This window comes from Dryobates pubescens, chromosome 15 (assembly GCF_014839835.1).
Source record: "Dryobates pubescens isolate bDryPub1 chromosome 15, bDryPub1.pri, whole genome shotgun sequence".
In the NCBI taxonomy this organism is placed as follows: Eukaryota; Metazoa; Chordata; class Aves; order Piciformes; family Picidae; genus Dryobates; species Dryobates pubescens.
Window position 1 is genome coordinate 26859082 of NC_071626.1, and position 19509 is coordinate 26878590.

The window sequence follows — 19509 nt, forward strand, 5'->3', positions numbered from 1 at the left end:
TGAGCCTCCCCCACTCAGCAGAAAAGCTGCCAGTGTTGAGCCCATGTGCAAGCTTCCTGCTCCCCCAGGAGCAGCAGGACAGAGAAGGTGATGGAGAGGGATGGGGACAGGATGCAGAGGGAGCAGGGGTGATCCAGCTAGGAGGCAGAGCTGGGAAGTGGGGGACAGAGAGTGTTGGTATCTTACTCACGTGGGGGAAGAGGGGAAAGTGGAGGTTCCTCCTGAGCTGCTCAATGGAGCTGCCACACCAGTCCTCAAACACGTGCAGATTGGCCAGACCCTGGAACTGAGGGGCAGAAGTGGGGCACCATGAATGGATGTGTCTCTCCCCTGCATCCCTCCACTCTCCTGCCAGCCTCAGCAGTGGCCCCTGGCAGTGCAGCACTGTTGCAAGGGGCTGCTCTGCAGGACACGTGGGGCCAGCCTCCTGTTTCTAATCTGCTGAAGGTTTAGGACCGGAGCAGGTGACACTGTGAATGGCACCAGGGAGCTGCAATAGTGCACAGGACATCTCAGTGAAGTGGTTGATGCTAGTTCCATCTTGCTTCACCAAGCGGTGTTGAAGCAGAGGGCTGTGATGTGAGGCCATGGTGTGGGAAACGCTGCAGCGTGGCAGCAGCCCTCTGCAGTCCAGCAGGCACAGCACAGGGTCTTATGTCCCCCAAGAAGGTCTCTTTGGCTCCCTTGCCATTTTAAGGCTGTTCTCCTGACCTGAGACAGACCCTAGGGAGAGGTGGCAGATCTCCTTCTTAAGGGTGTCTGTGAGGTCAGGCTCATGGGGGATGATGGGGACAGGGAGATGGAGGCTCAGCAGGGTGGGGAGCAGCAGCACAGGCAGGACCATGTGGCCTCCATGTGCCCAAAGAAGCAAAAATGCTGTGAGAGGAGGGAGTCCCTTCTGGGCCAGCTTGGCAGTGTGCAGTCTGGGCCTGGGTGGCTGTCCCCTCTACACAGCTGGCCCTGCCAGGGGCCATGCCTGATGGAGCTCTGGAGCACAGCTTTGCTAGGAAAAGCCTGCTGGGTTTGCTTCTTTCTTTCTTTTGCCTGTGGGACTTCATGGAATGGATTTCTCTTTTCTTTTCACCAGAGCCAGTCAGGAGAAAGGAGCTGGCTGTACCCCAGCAAAGCCTGAGCTCTCTGCTTTCAACCTGCAGAGCTGGCCACTGAAACTCTCCATGCAGGAATGACATCCAACAGCGGAGAATAAATAAACTGGAGACTGTAGAAGCTACCTTAGATGGGGAAGTGCTGAAGAAAGGAGTAGGTTGCCTTGGGACCAGGGAGGTTTTGCTGTGGCTGTCTTGCCTGTATAAGGGCTGTGTGAGCAGGGCTGGGGAAACAGCCTGACCAGCACCCAAATGTCTACAGATGGCAGCACATTCTTAGTTTTGGCTGGGGACTCTCTAGCAGGGCTGCAGCAGCAGGAGGGCCCAACCCCTCCATCCACTCCTGGCAGAGAAACTTCTTCAGGGAGTTATTTTTCCCAGGACAGAGTGTTGAAATTTCATTTTGGAGGAAGCCATGGCTGGGAGGAAGGATGCAGAGCAGGCTTGGCCTGGCACCAGCTGATGCAGTAATGCTCCCTGCAAGCTGCAGGCCTTGGTCATGCATGTGAAAAACCATTTCTGCGTGTGCCAGGCAAAGCACACTCACAGCCACTGCTCCAATGGTCTTTCACCAGTCCTGTCTCACTGGTGTCCACTCTGCCAGGGCCTGACTGATGTCTGCAAGCTGGTGCTGGCCCCTGACACCATATCCTCTTCTTTACTGACATCCCTCAGCCTGGGTTCTGCCCATTAGTCAAGAGGAGAAACACTGAGCCAAAGTGAATGCAACTCCTCCTTCTGATGCTGCAGAAAATCAGAGGAACCATGCAGAGGGCTTGGGGTGATGGGTGCAGCCAGGAGGAACCTGGGACTCTGCAGGGACTTGGGCACAAATAAATCACTGCAAGTGTGGCAAACACTGAACTGGAGCATAGCTGCCAGGCAGTCCCGTGCCCCTCGGCCAGACCCAGGTTCACACCCAAGGGTTTCACAGGGCTTTCCTCAGCCAAACCAAACAAACACAATTGCTGTTTCTTGTGGCACATGAAGTGAGGTGAAGAGGCTGGGTTCCCACGGAGGCTGAGTCTTATGGCAGCCTGCTTGCTACCTGCAAGTAATGTTGACTTTTCTTCTCAGAAAACTGTGTGCTCACTGCAGGTAGCAGGCTCAGACCTCTCCCAAGCGCAGCACAACACTCCCACACTGTGGAGAGGCTGGTGCTGCACTCCCCTCTCGCAAAGACTGAGCCAGGGAAGGCTGGGAGGCTCAGGAACGCAGCAGAGCTGGGCTGGCTCTAGCACGGGATAGCCGCAGTGCCAGGACAGAGGCCCAGGAAGAGTGGCCAGCCCTGCCCAAGGCTCTGCAGAGGAGCCTCAACCACTCCCATTCTAACACAAGACTTTACTGCATAGTTTGGCAGGATTAGGGAGAGGGCAGGCTACTAAACCCAAGGTGGACACCACTGTACTTGGTGCTCCACCAACGCTGTTAAGAGATGGTCCCTGGGATTTCCAGCCTGATACCCCTGTCTCCAAAGCTTGGCAAAGCCCTGAGGGGAGAAGATCCTAGCAGGAGCTAATGAGGTCGTTCTGCTTTCCTGCACCACAGCTATTAGGAGTAATTAACTGGTAAATAATGAGCATTTCTTGCATGCAGTTTCTGAGTCTTTTCTAAAGCCAAACAGACTTTCTCATGAGCTACAGCAGTCAAGTTTAGTGCCTGCTTCCTCTGACAGAGAAAAGAGGAACTTTATTGGCAGTGCTGGCTGCCCAAAGCAGTGCCCTGGGACTGAAAACCGAGACAGACTTCAATTTTAGGCCCCCACAAGTCATCAGTGAAGCAGCTGGTTTGAAACTCTACCACCTCTGCTCCTCCAACTCAGCTCAGCTCCACTGCAGGCAGCTCTGTTGACTGTTTGGGTCTCCTCTGGAACACAGCAAAAATCTGCTGCTTAGGGCTTGTGCAGCTTGTGGCAGCAGGTAAATGGCACCACCATTCCCAGCTCATGCACACAGCTCCTGAGGGGTGTCACTGGGATTCCTGAAACACAGCTACTGACTCTGACTTCCCAGATTAGAACCAGTCCAAGTGCCAGGGGCTGCACTTTGGCCACAACAACCCCATGCAGAGCTACAGGCTGGGGTCAGAGTGGCTGAGAGCTGCCAAACAGAGAGGGATCTGGGGGTGCTGACTGACAGCCACCTAAACATGAGCCAGCAGTGTGCCCAGGTGGCCAAGAGGGCCAATGGCATCCTGGCCTGCATCAGGAACAGTGTGGCCAGCAGGAGCAGGGAGGTCATTGTGCCCCTGGACTCTGCACTGGTTAGGCCACACCTTGAGTCCTGTGTCCAGTTCTGGGCCCCTCAGTTTAGGAAGGACACTGAGACACTTGAAGGTGTCCAGAGAAGGGCAACAAGGCTGGGGGCAGGCTTTGAGCACAGCCCTGTGAGGAGAGGCTGAGGGAGCTGGGGTTGTTTAGCCTGGAGAAGAGGAGGCTCAGGGGAGACCTCATTGCCCTCTACAACTACCTGAAAGGTGGTTGTAGCCAGGAAGGGGTTGGTCTCTTCTCCCAGGCAACCAGCACCAGAACAAGAGGACACAGTCTCAAGCTGCACCAGGGGAAGTTTCGGCTGGAGGTGAGGAGAAAGTTCTTCACCGAGCGAGTCGTTTGTCATTGGAATGTGCTGCCCAGGGAGGTGGTGGAGTCACCGTCCCTGGAGGTGTTCAAGAGGGGATTGGATGTGGCACTTGGTGCCATGGTCTAGTCATGAGGTCTGTGGTGACAGGTTGGACTCGATGATCCTTGAGGTCTCTTCCAACCTTAGTGATACTGTGACACTGTGATACTGTGATACCTGCCCCTGCTTTTCAAAGGGCCTAGTAGGCAAGAAGCTATTTTCCCCTTCTTGCCTTACACCCCTCTGCTTTCAAAATTCTGAACAGCTTGATTTGGGCAGAGCCAGGAAGAGAAGCCCAGAGCCTGGGCTCTCGCTGGTCTGTGCCTTCCCATGCAGAGGGCTTCTCCTGCCCCTCGGCTTCCTCCCCATCCCAACTCCACCTCCCAGCTGCTTACCTCCCCCCTGCTGAAAAGGGAGCACTGCAAGAACCCAGCTCAGATCCACTAGCTGAGCACCGAGGGCACCGGTGAGAGGATGCCCAGGAGCATCCTTGCAAGAGCTCTCCTCCCCAGGGAGGCCTGCACAGGCTGCTGCCCTGCTGAGCACAGTGCCACAGGCACAAAGCTGCAGCACTGCCCAAAGGAAGGGAGAGCTGGACCCGAGCTGGTGCAAGAACTGGGACTTGCTTTGGTGCCCCCCCAGCAGCAGCCATGGCTTTGGGAGCGTGGCTGGGCTCCAGGCCCCAGTGCTGACCCTTTCCACTGAGCATGCTGCAACCCTGGCTTTGTGCTGAGAGACCCTGGTGTTCCTGCTGCCTCCTAGAGAGGGATTTTAGACTATCAGCCCCTCCAAGGAAAAGAGACCACCAAGGAGAACCAGGCAGGCAGAGACCACAGACCCCTCTCTCTAGCCCAAGCCTGACTGTGTGCAAAGCACCCAGCAGGATGGCACCATGCACCCAGCAGCTGCGGGCGAGCAAGGAGCCCCAGGGCAGAAAGGTGAGGCAGGGGAAGCAGCAGAGCTGGGAGGAGTGCAGCAGCTGAGGCACGACCTGCTGCACTGTAACTGGGGCAGAACGAAGCAGAGAGCTCTCTCCTAATGAAAGCCCAGGCAGCTTTGGCAGGACAGAGGCAAATCAGCTGCGTGGCTGCGTGCGGCCCAGGGCACGCATCGCCGGGGACGATAAACAGGGCACAGAGAGAGCCTGAGCCGGGGAAGAAAGGAGACACTGTGCTGCCAGCTGGAAACTCCTGACTTTGTGAGACTCTTCTGTGTCCGTGGAGCGGCTGCAGCCCCTCCTCCTGCCTGGCCCAGCTCCCCTGCCTGGCTGACAGCCAGCAGCCAGCAGTTGGGCTGAGCTGCAGGCTCCGGGCACTTGTGGGAATCCATCAAGACGAGTCAGCAGCAAAGCCCTCCCTGGCCCACCAAGCCCTGACACCTGGTGGGTGCAAGTGGGTGAGGAAGGGAGGGACAGAACAAGCAGCAGTAACTTCATATTTCAGTCCTTTAAGGAGAGGATGCTTCCCTTCAGGGCAGGTTTGGTAGCAGAAGGATGCCACAAGGCTCTGGTCTCATGCAGCATCTATGCACCTGCACAGGTGCTGCCTGCGAGGAGCTGTGCTCCTGGACATTGCTCACACCTCCTTCTAGAGAGAGGTCCCAAGGATGTGCAGGCATGAATGGGGACACGTGCTCTAAGTGCTCCCTGTGCTGCCAGAGCTGAAGAGAGGCTTTTGCAGAGGCAGAAGAGAATAACCAGGCTACCCAGGTGCATCTCTGGAAACCCTCCCCCTCCACACCCATGGCAGTACCAAAAGGGACTCACAGTCCCACAGCACAGGTCTGCCCTGGTGATAGCCAAGCACCTTTCTGGATTAATCAAACAAAATTAACCACATGTCCCCAGCCTCACATGGCACCACAGGGTCACAGACCCAGGGGGATTAATTTAGGCAGAGTTACAACAAACTTAATCCCCAGGGCAGGAGAAACTTCAGCCAGTGTCTAGGAGGACAGCAAGCAGCTCTGTAGAGACGTGTCTGTGCATCCCCCTGCATGTCCTGCAGCTGGTGCTGGTGAACCATCCGTCCCTCTTGGCACTCAGGGTGGCTCTGCTGACCCCTGTAGCTAGGGCAGGAAATTTTGCCTCACAGACAAAGAGAAAACTGTTGAAGGAGGTGGGTGCTTCACAGAAGCAAGGTTGGAGAGCAGAGCTGATGGAGGAGGAGGGCAAGGCCACCCAAACCAGCTCCCAGCTCCCAGCTCAGAACAGTAAAGCAGACAGGAGACCTGCAGGGGTAAGCAGGGAGGGCCTAAGAGCACCCAAATGGAAGAGGGAAATTCACAACACGTGGAAAAAGGCTCTGGGCCATTGGGAGAGCTACAGAAATGCTGCCAGGATAGGTGGAGACACAAGAAAGGCTCTCTTGGAACTTAGTGTGGCTAAGGAGGTAAAAGAAAACAAGAAGAGGTGCTTCAAATGTATCCATGAGAAAAGGAAGCAGAGAGGAAAGCTGTCCCACTGCTCAGGGAGGAGGCAGCTGTGGTCACAGAGGATGCAGAGCTGGCAGAAGTGCTGAGGGCTTTTTTTGCTTCAGTCTGCACTCCTGAGACCAGCCCACAGCAATCCCAGTCCCTGGGAAAAAGAGAGCAAAACTGAGGGAGGGAGGGAGGGAGGGAGGGAGGGAGGGAGGGAGGGAGGGAGGGAAGGAGGGAGGGAGGTGTTCCACTGGTCAGTGAAGACTGGGTTAGAGACCATCTGGACCAGGGGAAACTGCCCAGATCCATGGGCCCTGATGTGGTGCACCCACACGTGCTGAGGGAGCTGCTGGTGGTGCTGCTGAGCTGCCCTCCATCAGTTCTGAAAAGCCATGGAGACTGGGAGAGATGCCTGAGGACTTCTGACACTGTCTCCCATGACATCCTTGGGAGTCAGCTCAGGAAGGATGGGACAGAGGAGCAGTGAGGCGGACTAGGAACGGGCTACAAAATGGAGTCCAAAGTCAGTGGTGCCAAGCCCAGCTGGAGAGCTGTGACCAGTGGAGTGCCCCAGGGATCAGTGCTGGGGCCAGTCCTGGTCAGCATCTTCATCCATGACATTGATGAGGAGACAGACAGAGGCTGCTCAGCAAGTTTGCTGAGATACCAAACTGGGAGGCTTGGCCATTCAGAGATGAGTTGGACAGGCTGAGAGCTGGGCAGAGAGGAACCTGATGAGGGTCAACAAGGATCAGTGCAGAGTCCTGCACCTGGGCAGGAAGAATAAACTGCAGCAGGACAGGCTGGGAGGGGATCTGCTGGAGAGCAGCCCTGGGGAGAGGCACCTGGGAGTGCTGGTGGGCAACAAGTTCTGCATGGGACAGCAATGTGCCCTGGTGGCCAAGAAGGCCAAGGGGATCCTGAGGTGCAATCAGAAGAATGTGTCCAGCAGATCCAGGGAGGTTCTCCTCCCCCTCTACTCTGCCCTGCTGAGACCTCACCTGGAGTACTGCATCCAGGTCTGGGCTCTCCAGTTCCAGAGGGACAGGGATCTGCTGGAGAGAGTCCAAGGGAGGGCTACCAGGATGCTAAAGGGACTGCAGCACTGCCCTAGGAGGAGAGGCTGAGAGCCCTGGGGCTGTTTAGTCTGGAGAGGAGAAGACTGAGAGGGAATCTGATCAATGTCTATCAATAGCTGAGGGCTGGGGGTCAGGAAGGAAGGGACAGGGACAGGCTCTGCTCACTGTGCCCTGGGATAGGACAAGGGACAATGGATGGAAACTGCAGCACAGGAGGTTCCACCTCAACACAAGGAGAAACTTCTTGACTGTGAGGCTCACAGAGCCCTGGAGCAGGCTGCCCAGAGAGGTTGTGGAGTCTCCTTCTCTGGAGCCTTTCCATCCCTGTCTGGATGTGTTCCTGTGTGACCTGAGCTGGATTCTCTGGTCCTGCTCTGGCAGGGGGTTGGACTCAGAGATCTCCAGAGGTCCCTTCCAACCCCTGACATCCTGTGAGCCTGTGACTGGAAGAAAGCAAGTGTCAGTCCAGTCTTCAAAAGTGGCAAGAACGAAGACCAGCCTCACCTCTACCCCTGGTAAGGTTGTCAGGAGCAGCCAACATGGATTTACTATGGGGAAACCAACATGGATCTACTGAGGGGAACCCTTGCTTGACTAAGCTGATATCCTGGGAAGGAAGCAAAGGGGTAGATGCAGGGGGAGCACTGGATACCTTGACTTCAGGAAGGCTTTTGACAGTCTCCATAACTCAGGAAGTGTGGGCTAGGTGATTGGGCTGTGAGGTGGATTGCAAACTGGCTCAACAGCAGAGCTCAGAGGGTTGTGCTCAGTGGCACAGAGCCAAGTTGAAGGCCTGTGGCCAGCAGTGTACCCCAGGGATCAGTGCTGGGTCCAGTTCTGTTCAGTATCTTCATTAACAACCTAGGTGAGGGGACAAAGTAGATCCTCAGCAAGTTTGCTGATGATGCAAAGCTAGAAGGGGTGGCTGACAGCCCTGAAGGTTGTGCTGTATCCAGTGAGGTCTGGACAGGCTGAGAGCTGGGGGAAGGTGAACCTCATGAAGTTCAGCAGGCACAAGTGTAGAGCCCTGCAGCTGGGGAGGAATAACAGCAAGCACCAGGACAGGTTAGGGGCTGCCCTGCTGGAAAGCAGCTCCATGGAGAAAGACCTTGGAGTGCTGCTGGACAGCAAGTTCTGCATGGGACAGCAATGTGCCCTGGTGGCCAAGAGAGACAATGGGATCCTGGGGTGCAGCAAGAAAAGTGTGGCCAGCAGGGCTGGGGAGGTTCTTCTCCCCCTCTGCTCTGCCCTGCTGAGACCACAGCTGGAGTACTGTGTCCAGTTTGGGGCTCCCCAGTTCAGGAGAGACAGAGACCTGCTGGAGAGTCCAACAAAGAGCCATGAGGATGCTTAGGGGACTTGAGCATCTCCCCTGTGAAGAGAGATTGAGAGCCCTGGGGCTGTTTAGTCCAGAGAGATCCCCTCTAAAGGGGATCTGATCAATGTCTATCAATATTTGAGGGGTGGGTGCCAAGAGGAAGGGGCCAAGCTCTTTTCAGTGGCACCCAGGAATAGGACAAGGAATAATGGATACAAGCTAGAACCCAGGAAGTTTCAGCTCAACATGAGGAAAAACTTCCTTGGTGTGAGGGTGGCAGAGCCCTGGAGCAGGCTGCCCAGAGAGGTTGTGGAGTCTCTCTCTCTGGGGCCTTCCAAAGCCAACTCAGATGCATTCCTGTGTGGCCTCTTTCAGTACAATTTCAGTAATCTCTTTCAGTATCACTAAAGTTGGAAGAGACCTCAAAGATCATTGAGTCCAACCTGTCACCACAGACCTCATGACTAGAGTAGGGAAGACACTACTGCCCACTGCAGGCTTGAACTCACAAGGTTCCCATTAAGGGTCTTATGTGCTACCAACTGAGCCACACAAGGTTCCTGACCCAGGTGATCCTGCTTTAGCAGGGGGTTTGGACCCAATGATCTCTGGAGGTCCCTTCCAACCCCTACCATTCTGTGATGATTCTGTGTGCCCTAGCAAGCAGTGTCTTCTGACAGTGCACCTGCTGCACACCCCCTGGCACAGGGCACAGCCAGGGATTTGGGCAGCCACCAGCTCTCAACACAGCTGGCCTGGGGCAGCAGCCCTGCTGCCTGGCACAGCTCTCCTCCCCAACAGGGAGCAGTGCAGGACAGGGCTGGAGGCATGCAGCAGTTTTCCAGGCATGGGGCCATGCCACACAGCATGCAGGGGCATGAACTCACCCCCACCAGCAAAGCAGAGGGCTTTGCCAATCAGCCCTGTGCTGAACACTGCCCTTTGCCCAAGCCACAGCACAGCCCCCACCAGGTGCATTTCTAGCCCATCAAAGGCTCCTTGCACACCACAGCTGGCAGCTCTCAAGACTAACATGCTTGTGAGAAATCACCAGGGAGGGCACCACAGGCACTGGGCTAAGCCTCAGAGAAGCTGGGGGAGGCCATGTAAAGCCTGTATTGCCCAGTGTCATGGGAGAAGGCAGCACCCCCTGTGCCTGCCAGCAGTCCTGGCCCTCACATCCTGCTGGTTCTTGAGCAGCAGCTGCTCATGGGGGAGGCAGCCCTGTGCTGCCTCAGGCTCAGCTGGGACTGGCACTCCTCAGAGCTGATGGAGCAGAACAGATCAATGGTCTGGGCTGCTTCTGGGCTCTGGAGGGTGACTGCTGCTGGCTGCTTCCAGGAAAGCTTTAGCCTATGGTGCAGGGACCTGACCTGCCCAGTGCTATGCCCAGAGGGAGGGACTTCCCTCCTGCCCTGAGTGCAGGGGCAGCAGCCTATTCCCTTCCCAGGAGAGCCACAGAGGCCCTTCTAATTTGTGCAGGTCTCTAATCACCTTGAGCAACTCAGTGAGCTGACTCCAAGAGCTAAGTGCCCCTGGGCTGCTGTCCCTCTCCTTAACAACCAGCTGCATTGGTCCCTTATCTGAAGAGGAATGGTAAGATAAGGGAGCAGGGGAGGAAAGAGTAAGAGGCATGAGGAAAACAAACCAACATTTACCCCAGTCTTCAGGGGTCACTGGAGAAGGTCTCTGTTCACCACAAGTGCCACTGAAGTGGGGAAATCTGTGCCTGGCACACAGGGGGTGGATAGCAAGCAATGCCAGCACAGAAGCACAGTGTGTCACTTCTGTGTGCCACAGTCCTGCACTGATTTGTTTGATCCTTGGCCCTGTGCACTGCCAGCCCTGAATAAACTTTACCTCTCAGGAAGGCAGCAAGCTGGCTGCTCTCAGGGAACTGTGGGTAGTGCTTGGAGCCTTGGTGGCTGGTACAGACAAATTGTCAGGAATCTGGACACTCCTGTCTTTCCAGATGATTACTCAGGTCTGTAAGTGTCATTAAGGCAGGAGGGTGTGATAGGGAATGGACTTCCAGTGAAGCAAATTAATTTCCAGGCAGAGGTCCCTGCCTTCCATTCTTGCTGCACAGACCTCTAGAGCTCCCTCAGGCAAAGCAAAGGAGAAAGGCACCCACCTCTGGCATCCAGGGGACAGGGCTGTCCACAGCTGCAGCATTTGATTCATTCCTCCTACCTCCTGGCAGCTCTTGGCTCTGAAACACAAGTAGAGGAAGTCAGAGTAGCCTCCTGAATGGCCCAGCACTGACAGCTCCAGGAGAGAGCTCACACCTGCTCACCAGGACCTGGGAGGAAAACGCAGGCTCTGAAGCTCCTTTGCCAAGGGGCAGGAGCTGCCATGGGAATGTGAAGATGTTCCCTGGCTGGGGCATTCCATGGTGAGCTACTGAGGGCAAAGGACACCAGCACTTTGCAACTGTTTGCTAGCAGAGAGTGAGACCTTTTTGCCCCAGCCATGTTTCAAACAGCTCCAAGCAATCCTCCAGCGCTTCCTTCAGGCAGCAGTACTGGGATGTGCTTCACTGCAGACCTACAAACTGCCTCCTGACCTTTCATTTCTGCTCCCACCTTGCTTGGTGCTCCCTTCCTGTGCCACAGCCAGCCTGGGCCCACGACTGCAACTTGGCACAGCTGAAGTAAGGCAGCTGGCTCCAGTGGAGTCACTGCTGTGACTCAGCTCAGCTCTTGCCCTGTGGCATGCTCCCTTTCCTGCTGTCTCTTGGGGCCAGCATCAGAAGGGAAGGTCTGCCCTTCTAAACCTTCAGAAAGCATCTCAAGCCTCCTCACCTGGTGTTCCAGTTTCTGTGGATAGGAAAACTGAAGGCTTGGGCTCCCACCTGGGTCATTGGTGCCTGCCAGAGCCTTAGCCAGCTCCCTCCAGCTTTCATATCCTGCACAAAGGAAACAGAGAGATGTCAGAGCACAGGCTAAAAGAACCAGCTGCAGCAGCTACCAACATAAACTGCTCCTCCACGAGGCTGAGAGACTTCTAACACTGCGCCATGGTCCAGCAGAGACCAGGAGCTGTTCGTGTGACTTTGGAGCTGACAGACTGACACAGAGAGAGAAACTGCTTTTGTCTTGCTTAAAAGCTTTCCCCTCCTCCTTATTAATTTGTTGTATTAAAGATTCATCACAGCCCTCAAATAGATGCCAGAGATTCCATTAATCACCCCAGCACTGGGAAGCTCTTTGTGGATCCCTTAGATGATCACAGTACCACAGTATCACAGTATAACCAGAGAGAGTCTCTCTCTCTGGAGCCTTCCAAAGCCAACTCAGATGCATTCCTGTGTGGCCTGACCCAGGTGATCCTGCTTTAGCAGGGGGTTTGGACCCAATGATCTCTGGAGGTCCCTTCCAACCCCTACCATTCCCACTGGTCACACTACAGAACTGGCATGGCTTGAGCTGAGTCTGCTGCCCACATTCAATAGCCTGCTGCCCTCAGGCCAGCTTCAAAACCCAAGTGCTGGCTGAGGCAAAGGATCCTGGGGCTGGAAGTTCAGACTGAAACATGAGAGGCTTCCTGTTCCACCTGCAGCTTCTGGTTCCTGGGTTTGGGATGCTGGGCTTTTCCTCTGGGCTGGTTGCTGTGTGTTTGGGGTGGGTTTGTCTCTGGCTTCTGCTGCTGCTTCTGCAGTTTGCTGAGCTGCTCTGCAAAGAGGCTAAGGGGACGGCATGCTTGTGTCATTCACAGGAAAGCTCTCTAGCTCAACCCAGGTTTGCTTTTTTCTGTGTTGCTCTCCCTTCTACCTGTGTGAGGGGAGGCTGGCTTGTGAGCCAGCTGCGTTAAACCAGGACAAGAACATCACTGGGTTTGAACAAGCAAGCCCAAAGGAAAATGAAGTATGACAATAAGCAGATCATTCACTAGTTTAACCATCAAAAGGATACTAGTCTGAATATCTACATATTTGCACAATAAAAGCTTTCAATCTTTTTCTTGAAGGAAATGATGGCAAAGAATGCCCCTGATGGGACTGGGCTGTAAAGCCTAAACACAGCACTGATGCACTCAATGGCATCACAAAGTGAAGGCAGCTTCCAGATTCAAAGCAGCTTCATTTCACACCCCCCTCACCAACCAGGCTGCTTGATCCAGGAGCAGTGGTGATTTCCTTCTACAACCCTGCTGGCCTCCTGAGCTTAGGATGGACAAAGATGAGCAAGATGCAGCCCAAGCTTGTAGCTCTCTGGAGCTGCAGCTGATGAGCACAAAGATCAGCAAGAATCCTGTCTTGGGCTGCAGCAAGAGAAGTGTGGCCAGCAGGGCCAGGGAGGTGATTCTCCCTCTCCACTCCACTCTGCTGGGACCCCACCTGGAGCCCTGTGTCCAGCTCTGGAGCCTCTATTACAGGAAGGATTTGGAGGTGCTGGAAGGTGTCCAGAGAAGGGCCACAAGGATGAGCAGAGGGCTGGAGCTGCTCTGCTATGGAGACAGACTGAGAGAGTTGGGGTTGTGCAGGCTGGAGAAGGGAAGAATCCAAGGAGACCTAATTGTGGCCTTCCAGTATCTGAAGGGGGCTACAAGAAAGCTGGGGAGGGACTTTTGAGGGTGTCAGGGAGGGATAGGACTGGGGGGATGGAGTTAAACTAGAAATGGGGAGATTCAGATTGGATGTTAGGAAGAAGTTGTTCCCCATGAGGGTGGTGAGAGCCTGGCACAGGTTGCCCAGGGAGGTGGTGGAAGCCTCATCCCTGGAGGTGTTTGAGGCCAGGCTGGAGGTGGCTGTGAGCAACCTGCTGTAGTGTGAGGTGTCCCTGGCCATGGCAGGGGGGTTGGAACTGGCTGATCCGTGGGGTCCCTTCCAGCCCTGCCAAGTCTCTGATTCTAAGATGCAGCCCAAGCTTGTAGCTCTCTGGAGCTCAGTGTCACTACCGAGTCAGTGCTGGTGAGCAGAGCTCAGGCCTCCCTGCAGTGCTGAAGTGTCTCACACTGTGTGGTTTTCAGATCTGCTAAACATTTTGGCATTGAGTCAGCAGCTAACCAACCTGCCAGCAGCTCAGTGCAGGGCCCACACCTCATGATAGCTTATCTGTAAGGAGTGCAAGCGCCAAAAGGGCCACGAGCATTTGTTTGTCCCAGGCTGGAGGTGGAGCAGCTCAGCATCCATGTGCCAGGGAGCAGAGCCAGGCTCTATCAATTCCACCCCCATCTAGGAGGTCCAGAGTAGCTGGCTGCCTTGGTAAGTAAAGGGAGCCATCCCACCAGCTTCAGCTCTGAGTGTTGAGACAACAGTCTGGGTCCTCTGCACTGCTTCTGAAGCCCAAAGTGGCTGTGAGCAGGCAGCACAACCCACTGCTGGGGAAGCTCTACTGTTTTGGAACCATCATACCGATCTCCAGCCTGGTCACCCGCCCCAGCAGCACAGGAGACTCATGGTGGCTTAAGCAGGACCATGCTCCATCAGTTTGCTTTGGAGGGGGCATTTGCATGTGTAAGAGTCTACTCCTGGTGTGACTCAACAAAGATAAAATCACTTGCTGCTTGCCCAGACAGTACCAATCCTGGATGCAAATCACCTTGCGATTGCATCGTGATAGTTGGTAGCACATAAGACCCTTAATGGGAAGGTTGTGAGTTCAAGCCTGCAGTGGGCAGTAGTGGCCTCCCTACTCTAGTCATGAGGTCTGTGGTGACAGGTTGGACTTGATGATCTTTGAGGTCTCTTCCAACCTTAGTGATACTGAATACTGATACTGAATACTGAATAACACTGGACTGCAGCTGGCCTATAACAATGACCCAAGGACCCAGCCAGCACGCCTTCAAGACAGCTATCAGATACCCCCAGGAAGGGAGGGTGATGAGTCAATGGACTCTCCACCTGTCTCCTGATGTGTGATAAGTGGGTAGGCAGGGAGATGGAGAGGAAGGAGGTGGAGGCCCCCCCCCCACTCCATCCAGACCACTGTCCAAACTCACATGAATACACAGAAAGACTTCCTGGGGAACGATATCTGGATACTTATGATTTCCTGGCTCCTGAATTCCTGAGGGAGAATGCTTGGACACATACCTAAGGACTAAAAACTGTATAAAAGACTTGACCACTACTGGCTCAGTGGGAAGAAAAACGCAGGGGAAGAAAACCGCAGAGAGAGAAACGCTGAAGGAGGAGCATGCTGCTGAGAAGGAAGGAAGCAGACTGAACCCTCTCTCCGTGTCCTAAGTCCCGCTTGCTGCTACTCATGGAGCTGACCCACGCTGCCCAGAGGGACCTCATCTATTCTCCAGCCAAAGCCTCAGCACCCTTTCTCTACAGACCCAGGCTGCCCAGAGGGATCACATCGCATCTCCAGCCAAAGCCTCAGCACAAACCCAGCATCTTTCCTCCACAGACTCAAACTGTCTTGGGGTGGGTGAGGGGTGTGGTAATATGATTCCTTTCCTCTTCTCTCTCTCTCTTCTCTCCCTCCCTCCCTATCTTCTCCCTCTCCCCGTCTTATTTCCATTTTATTTATGTAATCAATAGCCTAGCTGTTGATATTTTGGCCTCCTTTTGTGCCCTTAATTTCACAACAGGGGAATATTCAAAAGAACTAGTCTCCTTCCCTCTCCGGACAGAGACAGCATGCCACATGACTATCAGCTCCAGCACACCTTTGGGCTATAAAGAGACCAAGGCAAACCCAAACCAGCCCCAGGAATGACCCTTTGACAGACTCCCCTCCCTGGCTGTGCTAAGCCCTTAGTCTATTCTTCCCCTACAAAGATGGTCTGTGTCCTGCTTTGCTGACATGAACATTGCCTTAGCTATGTGGGTTTCATCCAGGCCCTGCTAGATGTTGAACAGCCACAAATTACTGAGTTAGATCTTCCCACCACCAGATTCTGATCTGAAGCTACAGCTTTAAGCCTGTAACTACAAACATCAACATCAATATTTATCTTCTGCAGAAGATCTTTCAGTCAGACACTCTGGGTGAGCAATCTACTGACTAATGCAGCTAAGCACATCTTGTGCTTCAGAGACTGTGATGGGAAAGGAGAAGCAGCTCCTGTCTCCACACAAAATAACGCAATCCTGGTGAGCAGTGAGTGTCCTGCAGCTGGACACATGGTCCCACCTTCAATGGGGCTGAAACAGCCTGAAAGTAGCACTCACTGCTCTGAGGGCAGGGGGTAGATTCAGATTGGATGTCAGGAAGAAGTTGTTCCCCATGAGGGTGGTGAGAGACTGGCACAGGTTGCCCAGGGAGGTGGTGGAAGCCTCCTGCCTGGGGGTGTTTACAGCCAGGCTGGAGGTGGCTGTGAGCAACCTGCTGCAGTGTGAGGTGTCCCTGCCCATGGCAGGGGGGTTGGGACTGGCTGAGCCTTGGGGCCCTGACAGTTCTGTGGTTTTATGATTCTCAAACAGGAAACATTTTAAAGGGCACCAGAAGTTGGCTGGTTGCTGGAGATACATTAAGTGAAGACACCAAGAGGTTTTTCCTGTTGTGCAGAGGGCAGAGATTATTTGCTTTCACTGTCAAGCTCAGGACTTCATGCTCAGCAGAATAATCTCAGGACAAAGCATCAGGAACCCAGCTCCCCTGGGAAGAGGATGCTGGCCACCAGAGCCTGCCACTGCCAGTGCAGGGACTCCTGGGCTCGCGTACACTGCAGCTCCTGCCCTCAGAGGGCACAGAGCCTGCCTTGCAGCAGAGCCCAGCCACACACCAGGGCCAGTGCCTGACGTTTCTCTGACCCTTGGGAAAGAGAAGAAAGGGAGGCACTCCTCTGTGATGTCCAAATATTTAACTGACACATCAGCCAGGCACAGGAGAGAGAGAGGAATTAATCTGCAGGCAGCGAAGTCCTTGCTGGGTAGTCTGTACTTTGGCAGGCTAATTCCCACCCTGCTGGGAAATGATTTTCAGAACATAATAGGATAAAACCTCCCTCAGAGAAAGGGCCTGGTGCTGCCATTCCTTCCCAGAAGACTGGCTTTTCCCTGGGAATCTCTATGTGGCACCCTTGGAGAGGGACCTGGCTTGGCCCAGGCTTTCCTTACTAGGAGGAGAGAGAGCTAAAAAAACCGATGTAGCTTCATCCTTCCCAGTGTCCCCACAGCAAGAGGGACACAGATCTGTGGGAACAAGTCCAGAGGAGGGACACAAAGATGATCCAGGGGCTGGAACACCTCTGCTGTGAGGAGAGGCTGAGGGAGCTGGGGGTGTTCAGCCTGGAGAGGAGAAGGCTCTGGGGGAACCTTAGAGCTGCCTTCCAGTACCTGAAGGGATCCTGCAGGAAGGCTGCAGAGAGACTCTTTACAGGAGTGTCCAACCATAGGACAAGAGGAAATGGAGTGAAATTGAAGGAAAATAGGTTTAGGTTGGATCTTAGGAAGAAATTCTGCACTACAAGGGTGGCAAGAGTCTGGAATGGGGTGTCCAGAGAGGCTGTGGATGCCTCCTCCCTGGAGATGTTCAGAGCCAGGTTGGATGTGGCCTTGGGTAACCTGGGCTGGTTGAGAGGTGACCCTGCACATGGCAGGGGGTTGGGTTAGATGATCTCTGAGGTCTCCTCCAGCCTAAGCTGTTGTGTGATTCTGTGACCTTCCTGCAGCTGAAGACATGCTGAGGCCAAATCCTGACCCAGGTTTTCTCCCCAGTATAGGCCACAGGATTCAAGACATCACCTTGTGGATATTGCCTGCTGCATGACAACTGTGGGGCAGCTCTGCAGCTACATCCACTGCTCTGTCTCAAAACCACCAGGAAGTTCAGGCTAGCCTCAAGCACCTCATGAGCACTGCTCAGCAGCCCAGCTGCCTGCAGCACTTTCTGGATGGCTAATTCCAGTTAAGGAGGACATGCCTGGGAAAAAGCAGCAGGCAGCAGCCACAACACCCCAGCAAACACTCCAGTGCCTCTAAGAGGGAAGGCCAGAAGGCCTTCTGATGGGTTTGCTCCTCTACAAACCCAGGCCTGGCTAGGAGGGCAAAAGGCAGGGAAGAGTTTGTAAAGGCAAAAATCAAAGGTTTGGGAATAGCCTCTCCCACAGCCAGGGGAAGGGTTGGGATGTTGGGAACAGCCTCTCCCACAGGCAGGTGAATAGCTGAAGATGCCAGCAGCCTGCCAGACAGATGGACCAGCAAGCTCCTGAAGGAGTTAAGGGGAAAACCCAGGGTATATCACCTTTGGAAAGGGGGGAGGCAACTCCAGATGTGCTTAAGGATGTTGTTAGATCACACAGGAGAAAAAAGAGAGAGGCAAAAGCCCAGTTAGAACTCAAGCTGAGCACTGCTGTGAGAGACAACCCAAAGCATTTTTATAACTATAGTAATGCTAAAAAGAGGGCAAGAAGAACCTCCACTCCTTGTGGGATCTGGAGGAGAACACTGTAACCAAAGATGAGGAAAAGGCTGAGGTTCTAAGTACCTTCTTTGCCTCTGTTTTCAGCAGTGAGGCAGGAGGACTCCAGGATAACTGCCCTCCTGAACTGGTAGATGGGGTCAGGGAGCAGTGTAGTGTCCCTGAAATCTATGAGGAAGTAGTTAGGAAGTAGTAGCTGAGCCACTTGGATGCCCATGGGACTGGATGGGATCCATCCTAGGGTGCTGAGAGAGCTGGCAGATGAGCTGCCAAGCCGCTCTCCATCATTTACCACCACTCCTGGCTCACTGGAGACATCCCAGAGGACTGGAAGCTGCCAGGGTGATGCCCATCCACAAGAAGGGCTGGTTGGATGAGCCAGGGAATTCCAGGCCTGTCAGCCTGACCTCAGTGCCAGGCAAGGTTATGGAACAGTCATCCTGAGTGCAGTCACACAGCACTTACAGGATGGCCAAGGGATCAGGCCCAGCCAGCATGGATTCAGGAAGGGCAGGTCCTGCCTGACCAACCTGATCTCCTTCCATGCCCAGGGGACTGCCTGGTGGATGTGGGACAGTTTGTCAGAAGCAGCAGCCCTCTCCTTGGCATCAGGACCAGCTTCTCCATGGCCAGGAGGTATGGCCCAGGGCAGAGATTCACCCTAAATCCAGATTAAAGGCAGGCACATGGCTTTTTCCTGGGCCAGCTTGGCTAATCATGAGGTCTGTGGTGCCAGGTTGGACTGGATGATCTTTGAGGTGATACTGTGATACTGTAATCAGCCCGTCTGGTGGCCATGCAAGCAGCAGGGCAGAGCTCAGGGAGGGGGATGCCACTGCAGCCAGGGTAGAGCAGCATCCATGCAACCTGCAGCTCTCCCTCAGTGGACTGACATCAGCCCCACACCTTCACCTTCCTGCCTGTGGCCATGCTGCTCGTGCCACAGCACAGTGCTGGGGAGGGTTGGATGGGTTTGTGCTGCGAGGGACCTGAAGAGCAAAGAGATGCTCTCAAAGGCACAGCTGAGGGCCAGAAGGGAAGATCAGTTTGCTGGAGATGACAGAGGTTCTGCACAGAGTGCATTCAAACTGCACTTCTTAGCCTCACTCCACCCCCACGGCATTCTCCCTGTGCCTACAACCAGAGGCTTGGCCAACTGCTTTCTACAAGCAGGGATCCACCTTGCTTTCTGCTTTAGTGCCTCACAGGCATCAGCTACTGCCCAGAAACATTAAGGTGGTTCCTCCTCAGAGAAAAGGGGTCCTCTTCCTTCCTGTTCCTGCCAGGCAGGCTGGCAGCTGCCTGCTGAGGACACAAATGACCACTGGGGCTGAGCCTCAGCAGCCCCACTGGATTTGAGATGAAAAGTCCTCAGGACTTGAACTTGTTTTGGAAAACAAAGTGGACACAAAGAAAAGCAAGAGAGGCTGAAGAGGAGGCTGAGACAGCTCACAGAATCACAGAATGTTAGGGGCTGGAAGGGACCTCAAAAGCTGATCCAGCCCAACCCTCCTGCCAGAGCAGGATACCCACACCAGATCACAGCGGAGCACATCCAGGCAGGTACACAGATGCTGTACAGTAAAGCAGAAACCCCCACAAAAGGCAGGCTGCTGGGAATCCCTTGCTCAAAGAGCCAGAAAGCCAACT

The 19509-nt window shown here is 54.4% G+C and overlaps 1 protein-coding gene across 1 annotated transcript in view; it reads right to left on the reverse strand.

The window, feature by feature from the left end:
• Positions 1 to 19509, reverse strand: part of B4GALNT3 (beta-1,4-N-acetyl-galactosaminyltransferase 3) — a 94416-nt gene that overhangs the window by 22664 nt on the left and 52243 nt on the right. The window contains exons 2-4 of the mRNA XM_054167613.1: positions 11344 to 11447; positions 10674 to 10751; positions 191 to 286 (exon numbers count right to left, since the gene is read on the reverse strand). Coding sequence (XP_054023588.1) covers positions 191 to 286; positions 10674 to 10751; positions 11344 to 11447 — 278 coding nt within the window. The remainder of the gene's footprint in view (positions 1 to 190; positions 287 to 10673; positions 10752 to 11343; positions 11448 to 19509) is intronic.